Genomic DNA, 18643 nt, shown 5'->3' on the forward strand with positions numbered 1-18643 from the left:
CGGCGGGTGGGTGTTGTGTCCAGGTGGGTGTAGATTTTGAGTTTTGGAGGTTTATGGCTTCATTTGCTCTTGAAATGAACAAAATTAGTCCGTGAAGAGATGTACTTTCTTTGGAATATTGGTTCTATCATGTGATTGGGAAATATTTCCGTACGGATGGACCATACTTCATAGATATATACATATGTACATACATATTCACATGAATGTCTGCAAATCCTTTAGATAGACTACTATATCGACGCTTTTTTTACAACTTTTTTAGGAACACATTGTATTTTAAGACACATCTCTGTGAAATCCGAGGTTACAGAGAACTAAAAGCTCATTTAGGATTTCATCATTTCGATTCCTTTGATAATGAAAGATCCCGTAAACAGATGTCTGGAATACCTGATGGTTAAATATTGATAATGAATATTTCGAAATGTCTCTATTTGATTCCCCCGCTGGGATCCTTCGTACACGCATAAGTACCATATGACCTTCGGAGAATTCTTTAGTCTTTAGTCTAATTCTCTTTTAAAAAAACTCTGTTATGACTGATAAAATATCATTTTTATTCGGCCATTGATACTGTTGATCTAGACTACTGATTAGATCTCGATCATCGCAGTAGTGGCATTTTTCTCCTAATAACATTTTTACTTAAGCTTTAAGTTAAAGCAACAAATATTTCCACAAAAGATTCACAAGCTTTAATGATGATACTCGTACGATTTCTTTTCACTTTCGCTGAACCGCTGAACACTAAGTTACCGTTATTCGATACTCTGGGACTACCAAAAAAGATACAACAAAAAATAAGTAAGGCAAGAAAAAGAACTGACAGTTTGAATTTCGCTCTTCAGGGGATTCCCTTCCACTCAAATTACAGTCACACTCAATTGAACGTATAGGAGGGACATGCATGGCATGAGAGGACATTACACGGCGAGGAAGAGCAGAAATCACGCTTACACCGAAGCGCAGGTTCAAGTTATGTCTGGGTTAATCTGTACAGCTTTTACTCACTTGTCCGACAGGGGGATAGCTCGTGGAACTGCTCGAAGTTATGGGAGGTGAAGCAGGTGCCCACTGGGTCATAGCGCATCGCCCTCGATGGCGTCATCGTGTGGAACACATATCGCGGTGCACAGGCCTGCAAAGACAGAGACACAAAGAGAGATCAAGATACATAGAGTGAGTGAGCGATTGAGCGAGTGGGGGGGGGGGGGGGGAGGAGGAGATATGTATGCTAAAAGAAAGAGAGGCATGATAGAGGCATTTTGGAGGCATGGAAATTATTTTGTGAAGATGTGAAACAATGGCAGGCCAACTGTATGGAGCGGCCGGCCTTCCTAAAATGGCCAAAGCGAATTAACAGACAGATCCCCGCCCCCCTTAAGAACAGTGTCCCCAAAGTGTTTGAAAAAGTTCTTGAAAGGCAGACTAGATAGACAGGCAGGTTTGAAACCATACATGTATTCCAGGGTTTTTTCCAGTACTTTTCCATATTCACAGATCTATTCTAGAAAATATTGTACTAACTCGATGAAGGATCAAGATTTTTTATTAGTAACCATTTGTTATTGAGAAATGTCTTCATTCAGGAACTGATTCTCCAATTTAGTGGACAGCTGATAATATATAAACCTAGGCCCATACCTGATATCTATACTGATTTTCGATAATGCAGTAGTGCCACAAAATATAATATTCAATATTCAATTTAGTTCAATTTCAATCGTTTTAAAATTAGGTAACAATAAAATTTCCAGGATTACAATATGAAACAATTTTCTTTGTTATATTCAGTTTCTTGAATCCCATTTTTTTGTTATATTTCGATACACTTTCAATCAAAATTATGAACCTTAAAAGAACGAAATATTCACTGAAGAAATTTTTGAGAACAAAAAGATACTTCTATTATTTTTTTGCATGGTATGTATTTATGTGGTTTCGGTTAGTTTCCTTCTTCAGAAAGTATAATATTTAACCTGCGAGTGTTATTTTTCAATCCATTTTCTCATGCACCTCATGACACTGTGCCTGGGGCAGGGGCAGGGGCAGGGGCATGAGCAGGGAGTAACATCATCGCATTGAATCGCATTGCATCGCTTCGCATCTCTGCAGTTCTGTGTGTTTATATAGTTTTATAATGTATAAATGGCTGGCAGTTGGACATAAAACACGCACGGGGCTCTCTGCCGCCGCCCCTTCTCACCAGCTTTCAGTCCCGGCCTCGATGCCAGCCATCTCTGGTCCCAGTACCAGGCCAAATATGGTCAGCAGTTGGGAGTTTGGCATGAGGCTGCCGTGGCAGAGGCAGAGACAGAGGCAGAGGGAAAAGCCTGCCTGCAGAAGGCACCAAGCACCAGGCATCAGACATCAACATCAGCGTCAAGATCTTAGGCCAGGCCATTGTCTCCGCACTGCAATTACTTTTACAAATTTATACATATTGTGCCATTTATGGCAACCAGTGGCTCTCTGTCTCCATCTCGAGCCCCATCCCCATCCACCAGCCCCCAGCCCCCAGCCCCATCTGCGGCTTCGATTCCGACTCCCTCCGACTGCGACTGCGACCGCGACTGCGACTCTGACATAAACTCAAAATGACGCGCTATCGCCAAAAATGAATGCTGATCGGATCGGTGGAAAGGCATGGGGCAGGGGGCTCGACTCGACTCGACTCGGCTCGGCTCGGCCCGGCTATGCCGATCCATTCAAATGCCCCCATTGAATCACAAATCTATGGGCCCCGGCCCCATATTATGCAAGTGGACAGCACACCGGACAGCATACAAAAAATCACAGTCCACCATCCTGCTTGGCTCTGCCTATAAAAATGAAAAATAATAAAAACACAAGCCAGCAGCGAACAAAAATCACTGGACAAAAATCAGACAATCGACTTGCCGCTGGGCCATATTCTGGGGCTGTAGCAACATGGAACAATTCAATTGAAATTGAAATTCTCAACAATTGCCCCGAGGCGGGCCGCAGCAGTGGACCATTGTCCATGCCATGATCAATAAGTTAATAGCAATTTCCTATTAAAAACTTTATTATCAGTCAGCAAAGAGGAGAGCTCTGGTCAGGCCTGCTCCCTGGAGAGCCTGGACCCAGTTCTAGTTGCAGTTTCAGTTGGAGTTCCCGGTAAGATAGTTAGATATGCAAATTAGGCACAGAAAGGCACAGGAACGTGAACAGCTCTGACCGAGGCCCCAACAAGTGGTTGCTTTCTGCAATGAAATCAAAAATTATGCTACTCTATATGAGTTTTGACCACGAATGGGCAGAAAAGTTTCCATTTTGATGCCAGCATTACTATTCAATCAACGAGTATGGGTATGTGTATATACACACATATTGGTCTTGTGTGTACTAGAGCATAACTAGTGCTCGTGGTTCCTCTCTTTCTGTTTACGTTTTTCCCATCTCCCACGACAAGTGCGAACAAGATTGAGAGAGGATTGGGATACCAAATCTAGTCTCAAGTCCTATGCATTCGCTCCCCATATTTCCATGTGCCTTAAATACTTAGAAGATCTTTAAAAGATCAATTTTTTCCCATTTGAATGGTGACCTCTCTTACCGTGCTCTTGTCCACCGATTGCATTCCTTATAGCCAAATTGTTTTGTCGTGTTCTCGGTTTATTTCCTTTTAGCCTAAACATATTTTGAATGATTTCTTGTTGCTGTTTAGTTTGGTTTGGTTTTGGCTTTCTTTTTGCAGTTTTTATTAGTATGTAGTTTTGAAAGGTCTCTGGGTCTGTATTTGGGCTTTTGTTTGCTTTGTTTTGCTTTGTTTTTGTTTTTGTGTGGTTTATTGCCCATGTTTGGAGCAGAGTGCATGCCGAAACGCCAACGATAAATTTTTGAGACATTAAACTGCACTTTTGCAGACGCCGTCGATTTCTGTGTTGTACGAGTCTGAGGGTGGTGGGGGGTGGGGGGGAGTCAGAGTCAAAAGTCAACACGTTTGACATGGTCGACATGCAGACGTTACCAATGCGAATGCCACAAGAATATCGGTGCATCCATCGCCTCCTTCCCTCCCCCCCAGAGCCACTCGGATGCCGGATGCCAGATGCAGATGCAGATGCCAGACCCGATGCTAGGCCCATGGCCCATGGCCCCTGCTCCTGCCCCAGTCCCAGTCCCAGCCCCAGCTCCATCTCCATTCTGAGCTCCTGCGCTCTCTCTCTCTCTCTCTCTCTCTTTCTGTGTGTGCCCCGGCCATATTTGAGTTGAATAGCGCTGGCAATTTCACAGATCGTGTCGATGATCATGTCGCAATCGCAACGGGCAGAGCAGAGCAGACCAAACAACAACAGCATCGGAAAAGAAAATAAAAACGTTGCGAAACGAGACCGCACGACATGCGGCACAAGCCCCCCAGGCCCAGGCCCAGGCCCAGGCGCAGGCGCAGGCCAAGGCCCAGTCCCCAGCAGAAGCGGACCCAGGCATATCCATTGGTCAGCATTGGGTAGTATTTTCTGTGAGTTCAAAATGATGTCACCTTGGGTCTGCGTTGATTGCCGATCATGGCCAAATTGTAGGCGGTCATCGCCAACGCCCACGCCTCACATCCACATCGATGCCACTGTTGACGCGAGGTTAATGGTGCTACCATACATACCATACCATACATATGTACATACGTATGTCTCATAACCTCACCTAACCAAACTCTGGGTGATCTCATGGCATCTTATACGCGGTATAATGATCCTTAAACTTGCTTTACTGCCACTTAGCCAATACTGATACATTTCTGACAATGCATTTGTATATGCACTTGAAGGACTTCTCCGCGTAACGTTTGCTTTGACCCAAATGTCCAGCGGTTGGATCTCGATGGGCCAGTACAGCTGTGGCATGTAGCCTGCCACCAGGACGACCAAAATTACAGCTGATCAAAGCGTTCTTTCCACACACAAAATGGATGGCAAAAACTTCCAAGGCCAAGGATATGAAAAGCAGTACTCGTATTTGTGATTGAAACGAGCTAAAGTACATCCATATATTTTAACATATCTGTAGACACAGCATCATAGAAGTCTGATATATTGTCCCATCTAGCTTTCGTAAGCCCTGCCTCAAAAGAACTTCACCAAACTTGCCACATTTGAAGCTAACCAACTCCGAAACAAAATATTTGAGTATTTGTACCCTCTGCTATGGCCAGTCATAATCCTGCAGAATTTCGCGCGGCTGCCTGAGGTAATGCGAGAGGATGATGTAGTCCTGTTGCCCCCTCCCCCCCATTTAGGGCGCACTTGGAACCAACTAAATCAATCGATGACCTGCTCTGGTTAATGGGAATTTGAAGGCCAGTCGAAGACCAGGCCGAAGCGCGTGGCGGAAGTGACCTGGACGTAGTCCAATAGTGGTTCGGAGCCACAAAAGTACACACGCTCGCACTCTGGGCCATCAATGTTAACGGTTCTTGGTGCGCCATGGCCAAAATCAAATGGGCCAAATCAAAGTTAATTGAGAACTAAAGTGAAAATCAAATGTTTATGGGGTTCTCGGTTTTGCGGCGCAGCTCTTTGTCCCACAGGTCCCCCAGGTGGGTGGGCAGACAACAAAGCCAAAGCCAAAGCCAAAGCCAACGCCAACGCCAACGCAATTAACCAAAGTTGCGAGACATGGCACACCTTAAAGAGCCCCCAAAGCACCCAGGGAGCCGGGGCCCCCTGGCAGGCAAGCACCTATGTATACTATCTGACTATTGGTATCTCTTCAGTGGCTTGGCCTTTGTTTGTGTGTGTGGTTTACTTGACGCAATCCAAGTGGGAACCACAGAGATGACAAGAAACACCGAATACACCGAAATCGAAACGCATTGAGAACCCCAGAGCCAAGACCAAGACACCCACTGACATCTAACGGCATGAATGCATAATAACACCCGAACACGTCGAACAAACCCATAAAAAATGTAATTTTATTCTTTGGATTTTCAGTGTGCTCGGGAGGTGTCTGTTACCCGATGATACCCGGTGGGCGGCGCCCCCCTCACCGACCCGACCCGGGTCTGATCCGACTGGTTCTCCGCTACCTTGCACTTTCGATGCGATTTGACATTTTAACGAGGTCTATCCCAGTCCCAGTCCCAGTCCCAGTCCCAGAGGCAGAGCGCGCGCGATGATGATGCCATCATTCAATGCACATTAAAATCGGTGGACGGACGACATTCGTGGGGAAGTCAGTCAGTAGGTCACTTGTGGTCTGTGGAAAATGAAAGTACGCGGGAATGTCCCGGTTTCGCATTTGAGTGGCACATTAAGCGCTGGCATTAGGTGCATGTAAGTAGGCAGTGCCAGAAAGAGTGGTGGTGCGGTCTCTGTTAGAGACCTCAAAGTATGACTTATAGAGCGCTTTTTGTTTCTTGGGATATAAAGACTTACCACAACCAAATCGTTGTCTCGTCCTGTGGCCACAGTGGCTCCCAGCCATTGGTAGGACTTCCTGTCTACGATTTCGCCCTCTGTATTCCGATTGTTACCTGTTTGGTTTGTTTTTTGTCGGGGGAGAGAAAGAAGAAATTAATATCATTTGCAGTCCATTTAAAATGGCATCTTGGTTTTGGCGGAAATCAAAAGTGGACGGAGAGCAGCAAAAAGAAGAACTTAACACTTTAAAGATAATAAAACATAGTTTAAAGGAAAGATTGAGAAGAAACAAGAGGCACACACACAGCAATAATTCCGACAAAATTTGGACGGAAATGGACAATTTACTGAAATTAATATGTATTCTTGGGGCGGTGCTCTAAGCCGAATAAAAAATAAAATGCTAAAAAAAAGCAAACTAATTAAGCTCCCTCTCTCTCGCTGAGACGGACACAACACAGAGAACAGAACACTTGAGAACGCTGATGGTCACTTCCTTTTGTCAGTGATTTATGACACAATTGCGGGTGGGACTGAGGTGAAGTGCCTAGCAGGGCGTTGGGTGGGGGAATACGTGTAGTTTTGGGTGTGCAGACTGTACATATTTGATGTCCTAATGAGGGATGAATGGCGAATCCATCATCCTTGAATGGATTCAAGGGTGAATCGCCGCCTCATTAGGGGAATGATGGATGGAAGATGGTAGATGGTAGATGGCAGAGTGCCCCAAGCAGTGAAGGAGTGAATGCGGGACTAGTAGGGAGTGTGTTGAATGCAATCACTGACCGATCCAGTGGGTGATACTCGTATACGCACACCAAATGACCGATCAATCAAGTAAAATAATCACAAATGAATCACAGAACGAAACAGTGGGTCTATACACATTTCTCTATTATTAAGTATCAACAAAAAATTCTAAAATTCTAAAATTTCATGCAATTGTGCCTTTTTGGCAAATTCGTCTTATTTTGGAATTTTTGTTTGTCTATAAATCAATTTTAATTTGCATTATACCCCCAAAAAAATTGTTTTAAGAAATGCCAAAGGCGATTTGGGTTACGAATTTTTACTTGGCATCTGCGTCGCAGATATCCACAAAAATTAATGGATTGTAGAGAGAAATGTACGATTTTTGATTTGTGTGGATAGTGACTGCATTTACCTGTGGATGTAGCGACCCAAAGTAGAAGTTTTCAAATGTTTGTTCAACTTTGTTTTGCAAACTAATCTTGTAGCTTCCAAATGAATCTCAAGTGAACGACTAACTTGTCTTGCAAAAGTGAAAGGCTGATCTTCGATTAGAGAAGAAATAAAGGGTTTGAATCGAGATTGATCGTGAATGAGCTCATTGGAGCGGACAACTATTTAACATCTACGGGATAATAATGAACGAATATGAATTCATTAAAAACGTGAATGTACGTGCATATTTTAAGCAAATGAAGCAATGAACTGTGAGTGACGCGAACAGCAAGCAAAATCAAGTAAAAGACGGAACGGAACAGAACGGAACGGAACGGAAATATGTTTCCTTTGCGTAAAGCTTCCGTTTCTTGTGTTGCTAACATTTGACTCGATATGATGTGGGTGAAATGTGGCAGGAATGACATAAGCAAAATAAATATTTAGAATGATACACGAATCCGAGAAGTGCCGAATGAATCACATCCACTTAAGTGTGCTGTGATTCAGAGTGCATCACACATAGAGTTACGGTACGGTACTACACAGCGATGGATGAGACAACGAACCTGCTAGCTGGATGAAGCACCTGTTTACTCCTGGCCCAGCGCACAATTCACGTTTCAAAGAGAGACACTTTCGTTTTAGCAAAAACATTGAGAAAAGGGGAGAGTATCGGCCAGTAATTTATGTCAACCCCATAAGCATAATGTACCCATCCCCAATCCATTAGCGCGTCTGCAGTCCTGCAGTCCCCCGATGAGGCACGTGTCAATAAATTTTCAGAGGTGTTTTTCTCTGTTTGTGTTGCAAAACCAAATTGCATATTTATGGCCGAGGCGAGGAGACATTGAGCTGGGGCGGGCCGGGCACCCAGGAACTGGGGAACTTAATGGAAAAAATATGCAAAAATATCCGAATGATGCGCTGCGAGGAAGCTCTGAGCGTTTATCATTTCCGTTTTATGCTGAGGATGTGCTGGCTGTGAGGCTTTCAAACCAATGGAAATTGTCTAAAAATATACGAGTATTATTGCAATTTCGTATTTTTGCATATCTGTTCGAGTATTTCCCCCTCCACGGACTGCATTCTTCGCATTTTGCATACTAAAAAGTTGCGCCTGCGTGTAGCCCATAAATAAACTAATTGCACTCTGGGCCCCTCGCACACCCCACACCTACCCCCCGCCATCACACTCTCTGATGTGTCTCTGGCGCCAATTTGATGGAGATTCAATGGGGGGGAGGCAGGCCTGGCTCTGGCTCTGGCCCTGGCCCTGGCGCCAATGGTTCGATAGAGAAACTCCCTTTCAAAAGTACCCAGATTTATACCCATTTTATAGCCCATTCCTTTTGTCGAGTGTCGTTGAAATTACCTTTGGAATCGAAGGGCACCAATTTGCAGTCATCGTCTTTCATGCTGCATTTGAAGACGCCACCGGCCTCCACAACGCCGGGCTGAAACCGGGACGTATCGTATTTGGGGGCACCCACAATCAGGCTGACACTGAAAGAAGCACAACACAAAATCGAGGGATTAGCAAATTGAAATTGAAAATTCGGCAGAAATGTGTTAAAAGTAAGGCCAAGTAATTCCACTATATTCGATTAATGGTATGCTTTAAATGGTATTTATATCGAATATATAATGTTTAAGTTTGTAAAGTATTTATTTGTAAATCAAAAGGAAAACATTTCTTCCTTATTATTAAATTAACTTGAATATTTTATGTATTTCTTATAGAAAATTGATTCATTTATCGGATAGAATTCTTTTTCGTCTAAAAATTGGGAAAAATGAAATTACACTGATATTTCTTTGCTGTGCAACGACATAACCCGTGTATAGATGTTGCCAAATTATATTTACCCTTATCTATCTATATTTTCCCCATACAAAACCAATCTGGTAACACTTTTCGAAATTGGATTAAACCCATAATCATTGATGGTTTGGCTGCTTTCTGCATTGCCTTTGGCAACCCTCCCCAACCCTCTCTAGACTCTAGAGCCACCATCAGCTCGGCTGAGCCCAGGTCTCGGCTTGAACTCCCTCTGAGGGAGTAGTCTCTGGCTACTGAATGGGCGAGCATCAGGGAAGCAGGGGCGGCAGGGACAAGCACCAGAGCCAGTAGTAGTTCATCATGGCACGCACATTGACAGCTGTCATTAGCATTCATTGAATGCGGAAGTGCGGCGAACAAAAAGGGTGCCTGCCCGGCTCTGGCTCCGAGCCCTGAGGGGTGCAGTAAATGGGCCTTCATTAAAATTGAAAATAATAAAACGGAAAGTAAAATATATATAGATGCAATGTACAAGGCGGGCCGCCGCAAACGGTCCAAATCAAACACTTGAGAGTTGATTAAAAACGGGGCTCTTGCCCCGTGCCCCTTGCCCCGCTCCTCTGTCTCTCTCTCTCTCTCTGTGCAGCCCGCCGACCTGCTCGGCCCACATGCAACAATTTGACGCTTGACTAAAGCAAAAATTGCACAGATGCGTGGCAAGCCCAAGTGAGGGAGGGACGATCCGACCCACAGACAGAGAGACAGACAGACAGACAGAAGATCGGCAGACGGCAAACGGAAAAGAGAAGTTCTTCTGAATGGGGCGAATGGGTAAGTAAATGAGTAAGTGAAACCATGAAGCGGGCCCTTGGATCCTGTCAGGCATTTGGGTGGCATTTGGTATTTATTAAAATTCGATTTAAATGCAACTTTTGCGGCGCCAAAAGGAGGCCTCTAAAGTAGACCTTAGACTCTAGCCCATAGATAGAAAGAGAAGATGAATACTTAACCGAAAGCTCTCTCAAACTGTATCTCTGTGCCCAAGTATCTGTGTATCTAGTATCTGTGTGTGCCCGCTGACATCATTGGCATTCATCGAAGAGCTTGACAGGGCCCGATTCGATCATACTCTCTCGTTGAATATAATTAATATTAATTTACGAACATACAGTCAATGCTGACATCAAGCTCCAACAGGTTCCTCCTCCTCTCCTCCCTCTTTGTAGACCAGCGACAGACCCGGCCGGGCCAGGCCAGGCCAGGCCACGGCGCCCCTCTAGAACGCATTTGCATTTCGTTGAATGAATGAATAACCAAAATAACAATCAAAAGAAATTACTCTTCACAGCAGATGAATAATCCAAATTTATTTGACTCATGGCGCTTAAAAATATATGTACATACATACATATATGCACAAAGATATGAACATACATATCTCTTCCAATTCTCAGTATTTCGAAAGAAAAAAATATCGATAAACAATGACAACAACCAGTGGATATTAATATAATTATTATGAATACCATTTAAAGATATATTGTAATATGTATTTTATATATCCTTTCACATATGTACATATGTACGTACTTTGTATGCAATTACACTGAAAGAATAATGACACACTCCCATAGATATTATGTATCATATTAAATATAAATAAAATAGAGATTTACATATGTATAAAAAATATTCCATTTAAATTTGAAAAATATAAATCGAAGCAAGACCCCGTTCTTCTTACAATTTCTACTCTATTTTGAATAAATTTATTTATAGAAGCTCCAAGTAAGCAGAAAAGATATTACAAACTATAACCATAAACCCATAGAAAACCACAATTCTTTGATCTTTCATTTTCTATGCGTGTTTTATCAACTCCACAACTCTTGTTGTTCTTGAGGTCTCCATGAACTGAAAACTGCATTGATTTTCGATTATTATAGCAATGGCTTGCGGATAAACCTTCAGACGATCTATCCCCGTATCCCGTATCCCGTATCCCGTACCCGTCAACAGTGCATTTCGAAGCGAATTTAGATCACTGAAGCGTTGGCTTGCGTAATTTTTGTTTTTTTTTTTTTAATTAAAGAGCACGCGTCAGCAGCCTCCCCAGAGGCAAATGTGTTCATTTGTTTGTTCTGTCATCATCTATTTGTTTGTTGTTTCTTGTGCAGCGAACCAGCGAGATAGAGAGCCCAGAGAGAGCGAGAACGAAAGAGACAATGAGAAGCCACACACAATGCCAGCTTTAAAATAATCAAAATCAATGCAATTCAATTGGAAGTGGGTGAATGGAACAAATATAACATCAAACCAGGCGCCTAGCCAACAAAAAGCCAAACAATTTCCCAATTGCTTGATTGTTGTTCGTTCAGATCAAAATATTTTTGCGCTGCGTTTCAGATCGACTCAGCCTCAAAATGTCTCAATTAGGAGACGGAGAAATAAATGGGAAACCAATTTTCCGCACACATGTCTCAACGAATCGACTGGAAGGCCAGGAAAGGAGAACCAAATTAAATGGAAAAGGAGCGGCGAGAAAGAGAAGAGAAGGGAAGGGAAGGGAAGAGAAAATAAAATAAAAGAAGAAGAACCTTTTGTTAGATCGCGCCTTGAATGCTAAATGGAACGAATGTTCGTTCTCCCCGACTTTGGTCGTCAGTGCCAGGGTCTGATCTGGTCTGGTCCGACGTCTTGGGTTACTTCTTCGATTGTCGTCGCGTGCAGCAGCCGCAATAAAAATAATTTTTTAAAAATAAATTTCGAAAATTGTTCTGTGCACCTCCTTCTCCTTCTCTCTCTCTTTCTCTCTCTCTGTCTCTCCCTGTCTGTCTGTCTCTGAAGTCCCTCAACCAATACCTAGCCCCCGACTTCCGACTTCGTCTCAATGACAACACATGCCCGACATTCGTTTCGTTGCTCGCAGGATATGGCAGGCACGAGTGGGACAGCAACAGCTGAACAGACAGACATCGAGCCAGACACCGGACTAGTCCCACATTCCCATTCCCATTCCCATTCCCAATCGCAATCCAAGTCCCAGTCTCAAGTCCCCCGACATCATGATGTGGGTGCTCTGCTCTGCTCTGCTCTGCTCTCGTGTGAAGCTGCGCATGCTTCCTGCCTCACTATGCGCGGCCCTCCCCTCCCGTTCTCCAGAATGAATGACACGAACACAGTGAGCGAGGAGTGTATGTGCACCACACGAGTAACGAAACGACGACACACAGACAGCTGGTCCCCGCTCCTGGGACAGGCAATTTGTTAGGCATTTCCTTCGGGCCTCAGGATTCAGGCTTCAGGCTTGTGACCTTCTGATCCCAGCAATCTATCAAACAATTTTAACGAGCTCTTGTTTCATTGTGGGTGTCCCGTTCAGAATTTATGAAACTTCAAAGTTACTAAAGATTTCTGCATTTACAATCAATCGGAAGTAACTTTCATGCTCTCTTCCCATAGTTATGAAATCTTTTTCAATGGACCTGCTACCTCTTGAGTTCATCTATTTGGGAGTCATGCAAGTATCTTCAGTGCAGATAATTCTTTAAAAATAATTCTGATACGAGTATCTTCGGCCTTCTATCGATTTGAATATGAAATTTATTATTGAAATTGTTGAGTTTTCGGCTTTCTGCAGAGATATTTTTCAATCCCCTTCAGATCTCTATTGCTCAAGAGAGCTTGAGTCATTTTAGTCATTCTATCGATTATATTTTTCTCATCTGAAATCTTTCAAGTTTCCTGATAGACTTCCCGAAGATATACGAGTAGGTTCGATTGCAATCATTGAAATTTCATTCCCAATTTTCAATGTAATTTCTGGTCAAACCTATTTGCATTTGACAGTCCCAAAAGCTGATCAGAAACCGTATCCCTAGTGATCTTTCGGCCTCCCCCCCCCCCTTAGAACAGTCACAGACATAAACTATGATCCCAACATCCGCTGCCACCCCGAACCTCTGTATCTGACAGACTTTTAGTCAGCACTGTCGATCTGCCTCTCTGTGTCTCTGGCTGTGTCTGTGTCTGTGTCTGTTTCTGTCATTCTCATACTCATTCTGGGTAACCTTTTAAGTAATGCACAACGTAAATATAAAGGGGTACATTTCATTCCGTAAATCGCCAAGTCACTTTCAGAGTCAGTCCGCGTTAAAGGAACCGAAACCATTCGCCGCGACGCGACCCTGGGTGATTTCGAGGGGTGAGGACTAGGGCTGGAAAGAGCGAGGGCGTGTCGGCGCTAAACATGTGTGCGCCTCATTTCGTTTTCCTGGAGGTCTCTCTGGGAAAAACTAACCGTTCACACACGTGACAGCCTAGGCAAAGGCACATACCCGAGGTTCCCGGGGCCGGCGCTCATTTTCGATCGTACCCTCCTCCGTTTGTTTGTTCATTGAGCCATTTACCCAAATGTTGTGCCCCCGGTAACAGCCTGACTCTGAGCCAGGGCCAGGGCCTGAGCCTGAGCCTGAGCCCAAGACCGAGCCCAAGCCCGAGCCCCTCTCTCATTGTCTTTTCCCTCTGTTTGTGTTTGTGTTTGTGTGTGTGCTTGTGGATTTGTGTGTGGTTTTCCAACACCTTTTTTACACATTGACACTTCCGTTTTTCGTGGAGAAGCCTTAATTCTATCTATCCAGCTGATCTCCGATCTCAGATCTCCGCTGATGTCTATCTACGAGTACCCCACAGTACAGCCAGCACTCGAGTCTGCAATCAAGCGGCAATTAAGGCGGCCAGCAATAGGTTCCCAAACCGAACCGAAATGCCAGAGAGTACGGGCAAATGGAGGAAAATAAATATTTGAAATCAATTACATTTCTCATTGTCTGCTGCTGCCGTTTTGCAATTTCATAACCACAACAAACGTAAGCGGCGCTGCTGCCGACAACACACAGGCAATCCAGCAGCGATCGACACGATCATTTTCATGGCAGCTGCAGCTGACAGTAGTTTATGCAATAGATAGATTACCCAGGCCCATGCCCATGAGCAGGCACTGTAACCCACTTAATGGAGAACAGAAGGAGCGACGGCCGGGAGCGGGGCGAACCTAAATGAACTCCTCAAGTGATCGGCTAATGCTTCAGCCGCCAGCAAAGTCGGTGGTCTGTAGAAAAAAACCTAGCTACAAATAATTGAAAGGAAATTTTCGAGATACTCGTAGTATCTCAGGGAAGAAGACGTTAAGATATCTAAAATGTTTCGAATAATATTTGAAAATTCAATCATGTCTCTGAAAGAGCTACTGTACTCCAAAATTCAATCCATTGATGAATGAGTTTCTAAAACAAATAAATATTTGTTGAATGAAAAATGTTTAGCTAAAAATTAACGAAGTTTGGAAGATCTTCAACAATCTGAATGCAGTGTTCTATCTTTTGAGTCAACATTTGAAAATATACATAATATCTATACGGATACACTTTCCCTCTTGCATTTCCTTAGCTGCAACTGATCATCAAAGCCTTGTATCGGCTTCCTTAGGCCCATCAATGTTTATTCGAACATTTTGGGATCTGATCTGCTTAAAAGAACACCCAAAGCCAGTAGCCAGTTGCCAGTAGCTCCATTCTAGTAGCCATGTAGCTGCCGAAGAGCTGCCATGGAAGAACGAGGTCAGGCTAATGAGGCACAGCATAAGCACCATGGACACCCCATACAGAGTCTATCTATAAGGAAACCTGCGCCTGCTGTCTAGCCACAACTGGACTGCGATCAACTCTCTCGTTCTGGATGGATGGTCTCAGCGCCTAACGGACAAACGACTCTATTTGGCCAATTGGGTGAAGCTGCGTTTAGTGGCTGGCTGGCTGGCTGGCTGGCTGGCTGGCTGGCTGGTAACCTTGTGCGCCGACGCAACACTTGACCGTAAATAGCACACACAATCACACACGCACAGATTGTTGTAAACTATGTCAAGCAGAGATACAGATACAGATACAGATACAGAGATACAAGAGCATTTGTCTGCAAGATACGGATACATTTATGTGCTGTATTAATTGCTGCTGCTGGGGGCACAGCAAACGCGCAACGCGCGCTTCAGGGCAAACCACATATTGGCCAACGGCTTTGGTCTTTTGCCTTATAAACAATAACCACAACTAGTTACTTAGCTACCCCTCTCAGTCCCCACTCCCCCGCTGCCACTTTCCTCAATTCGTTTTCGTCTCGCCTCGCCTTTTGTCTTGTGGGCATTTAACACACAATTATCTCATGAAGCTGCAGAATGGAGTCAGGTAATTTTTAAGCTTTTAAGCCGGCAAGGGAGAGTGGAGTGGCTGAAAGAGGGGGGTACCAGGCGTATAAGTGCTCGTTCTCGTATATTGCCCTTCGACAGGGGGTTTCACGCCACGAAACCAAAAGCATTATGTATTCATTTGCAGCTGGCTCGCCAAAAAGCCAAAAAGAGCTTCTTGGTAAGGGAATTACGTCCAATCTTTCGAATCGTTCATACAGATATCCCATAGATAACTTTCTAATTGGTATTTCTTGGAAATTCTCAAAAATGCTGCCAACATAGACTCTTTTCTCTCGGCTAAATCTTTGTATAAGTCAGCATTAAACTTGGATATTTCACTTTTACTTAAAATAATGCCAACATGAACAAGCTTAAGAGAATAAAGATCACTTCCAAATTACAGAAAATGGTTATTTTATAGAGATTATAGAGAATGATAGGCCAAACCTTTTGGAACTTGAACTTGAACACTTTCCAAAATAAAATTCCCAAAAAATACCTAGAACAGCCACAAACTTAAGGGAATATTACTGCATATTAATTGATTAGCTGAGGAGCGTAAGATACTTTCGCAGGACTGACAGCCCACCACATTGCAGGTGCACTTTATAAAAGAATATTTCTAGCAAAAGAGCATACAGAGTTCAACCAACTTGGTCTCCAATTCTCACTCTGTTAGCGCTTTTACTCTGCTGTTGTATGTAGTATCTCTGTATCTGTATCTGAACGTGTCGAGGGCCAGGTCTAACCAAAATGCTCTGCGATCTTCTTTTGTGTCTCTGTCTGTCTGTCTGTCGGTCTGTCGGTCTGTCTCTGTGGCTGTGTTTGCGTCTGTTTATTGAATTGTAAACATTTTTAACGCTGCATTTAAATAATTTTCGTTTCTTTTTAAGTGCACTTAGAGAGCGCAGAGCTACAGTATCTGTATCTGTTTGGCTGTGTGTATATGGATTATAGGGAATAACGAATAAAGAAGTGCAAATGGCCCAAAGGCCATTCACACACGTAGCCAGAGATGCTGTTGCGTTGATAGCCCCGACTCGGCCCGAGTTCCAGCACTCTCTCCCTATCGATGGTATGTATGGATGGATGTATGTATCTTCCAGCCAAGCTTCTTCCGCCTCTGTACTTACGTAGCCTCTCCATGAACGTGCGAATAGTCTGAGACCCACTATGGGACTATGAGAGACTATGGGAGACTGGAACAGAGACTACGCTGATTAACACGCTCCACCAAACTGAACTTTGTGGGGTTCAGCAAAGGCTATCGATTCGTTCGTTCGTTAGTTCGTTCGTATATTGAACGCCTCACATAAATAACTAACTCGACTGAAAGTCAAGAAAGTATCGGAGCCAGGACAGAGAGCGGCTGGAGCTGCATATTTTGCCATTTGTCATGGGGTCAAGCACTCGAGATTGCCCAATAAACTTTACGGTTCAACTCGAAAATGTCCCATATTTACCAATCATTCAAAAGAAGTTCGGTCCATTGGAGCAGATAGATAGATACATATAGTGCAATAGGACACTCGTAAATTTGTCAATGAGCCACCTTCTTCTTCTACAGCTTCATCGGCAACAGCTCCATATGCATATCTCTTTCGGATTGAAATTAATGGGCCCTTAGTGCTTGACGCTTGACGCTTGACGCCTGACGCCGCACGCTCTCACAGAGGGATGCTGTAGATAGGGGGACAGAGAGCATAGATAGAGCGAGTGGGCAGTGCTGTACTGTACTGATAGATTAACATGTCTCGGTATTATCTCTTGGATGGGGAAGGGAAAGGAATGTTCTATCTGCTGGAAAATTATCCAACAGAGTGGGGGGACCCTGGCTTGAGATTGAATTTAACAGAATTCAAAGACTAATCCCTTCATTCGAAATTATGAGTCGTTGCTTTAGTTCTGAAAAAATGCTCTTAAAACCCAATTACAAAACGCATTTAATTGCTCAACTGCCATTTAAGAACACTAAAATCTTATGAAAGTATATGTTGAAAGTGCCTCTCACTGCCAGCCTCTCAGTTTGATGAACTTATGCTGGGACTTTGGGTATACTAGGACGTCTCTCGAGACTGTGATAAAAAAGAATTTTGATTTTGTTGCCCGGCTTTCTTTGGGCCCTTATCTTGGGCTAGTTCTGGGGAGCCGCGCCAGCAGCCGATAAGCCGACTGTCCAAAAAAAGATGAGGAAAAACCCAGGAAAGTCACGCACAAGAGGAAGGCAATGCCTCATATAGATAAAGATAAAAGATACCACATATTTCCCAATCTTCTGGAAAGAATTTTGCAATCTTTAGAGGCAGTAAATCTTAAATTCTTCCACTATGATGATGGTATTCCTCACACTGAAAATAACAATCTTATCTTGGCAAACTTGATGCCCAGCTAAGTCCGGAATCAGTTAAAATAGTTTCCCAAAATATGAACTAAACTGCATTCGAAGTGTTGTATTGTATAACCTTGCTTAATGGTTGACCTATGGGCCTTTGTTTCGTTCAGTCCACTGAAAAACAATACAATATATTAAACAACCCTCAATTATCTTTTCAAATAAAAGATATAAAAGCGAATCTACAGCTTCGGCTTTAGATTTGTGGCTGCACAATTGAGAACGTACTATTTTGTCGTTTTCAAGATCATATATTCTTGATTTAATAGGTCTCGTTCCGGCAGTTTATGGAATAATGGTTCACGCTTCATTGGGGGTATGTGGGGATGTCAGAAGGTCAAACACTAGCACGCCCCCCCTTGTCATTGGAGAGGTAGAAGCCCCACCCAGTGGCCCCCTTATACATACATTCATATGTAATCGAAGGGTACTTACTTGTTTTGGTTGGCGAAGTAGTCATTGCGGGCCTTGTGCAAGGCAATGCTGAAGCCGAACATGGAATTGGTGGCCTGCTGGTACCGCACATAGCTGGGCAGATCGATGTTGTAGCCAATCGAGATGTGAACCTCGTTCACAAGGAGCATCAGGACCAGGGCCAGCCCCGGACTCAGGTGATGACGGCGGGCTGTCATCGTTTTGATTCCCTTTTC

General features: G+C 43.7%; 1 protein-coding gene across 2 annotated transcripts in view; it reads right to left on the reverse strand.

Moving 5' to 3' along the window:
- The window catches only part of LOC6600019 (integrin alpha-PS2), a 30984-nt gene extending 12344 nt beyond the window's left edge, over positions 1-18640 (reverse strand). For both annotated transcript variants that reach the window (XM_026993389.1, XM_026993388.1), the window contains exons 1-4: positions 18429-18640; positions 8950-9080; positions 6405-6502; positions 1015-1141 (exon numbers count right to left, since the gene is read on the reverse strand). In XM_026993389.1, the coding sequence (XP_026849190.1) occupies positions 1015-1141; positions 6405-6502; positions 8950-9080; positions 18429-18625 (553 nt within the window). In that variant the 5' untranslated portion in view covers positions 18626-18640. The remainder of the gene's footprint in view (positions 1-1014; positions 1142-6404; positions 6503-8949; positions 9081-18428) is intronic.
- Between the last annotated feature and the right edge of the window lie 3 nt (positions 18641-18643).

The sequence above is a fragment of the Drosophila persimilis genome, unplaced genomic scaffold (assembly GCF_003286085.1).
Source record: "Drosophila persimilis strain 14011-0111.01,24,50 unplaced genomic scaffold, DperRS2 tig00000829-arrow-arrow-pilon, whole genome shotgun sequence".
Lineage (NCBI taxonomy): Eukaryota > Metazoa > Arthropoda > Insecta > Diptera > Drosophilidae > Drosophila > Drosophila persimilis.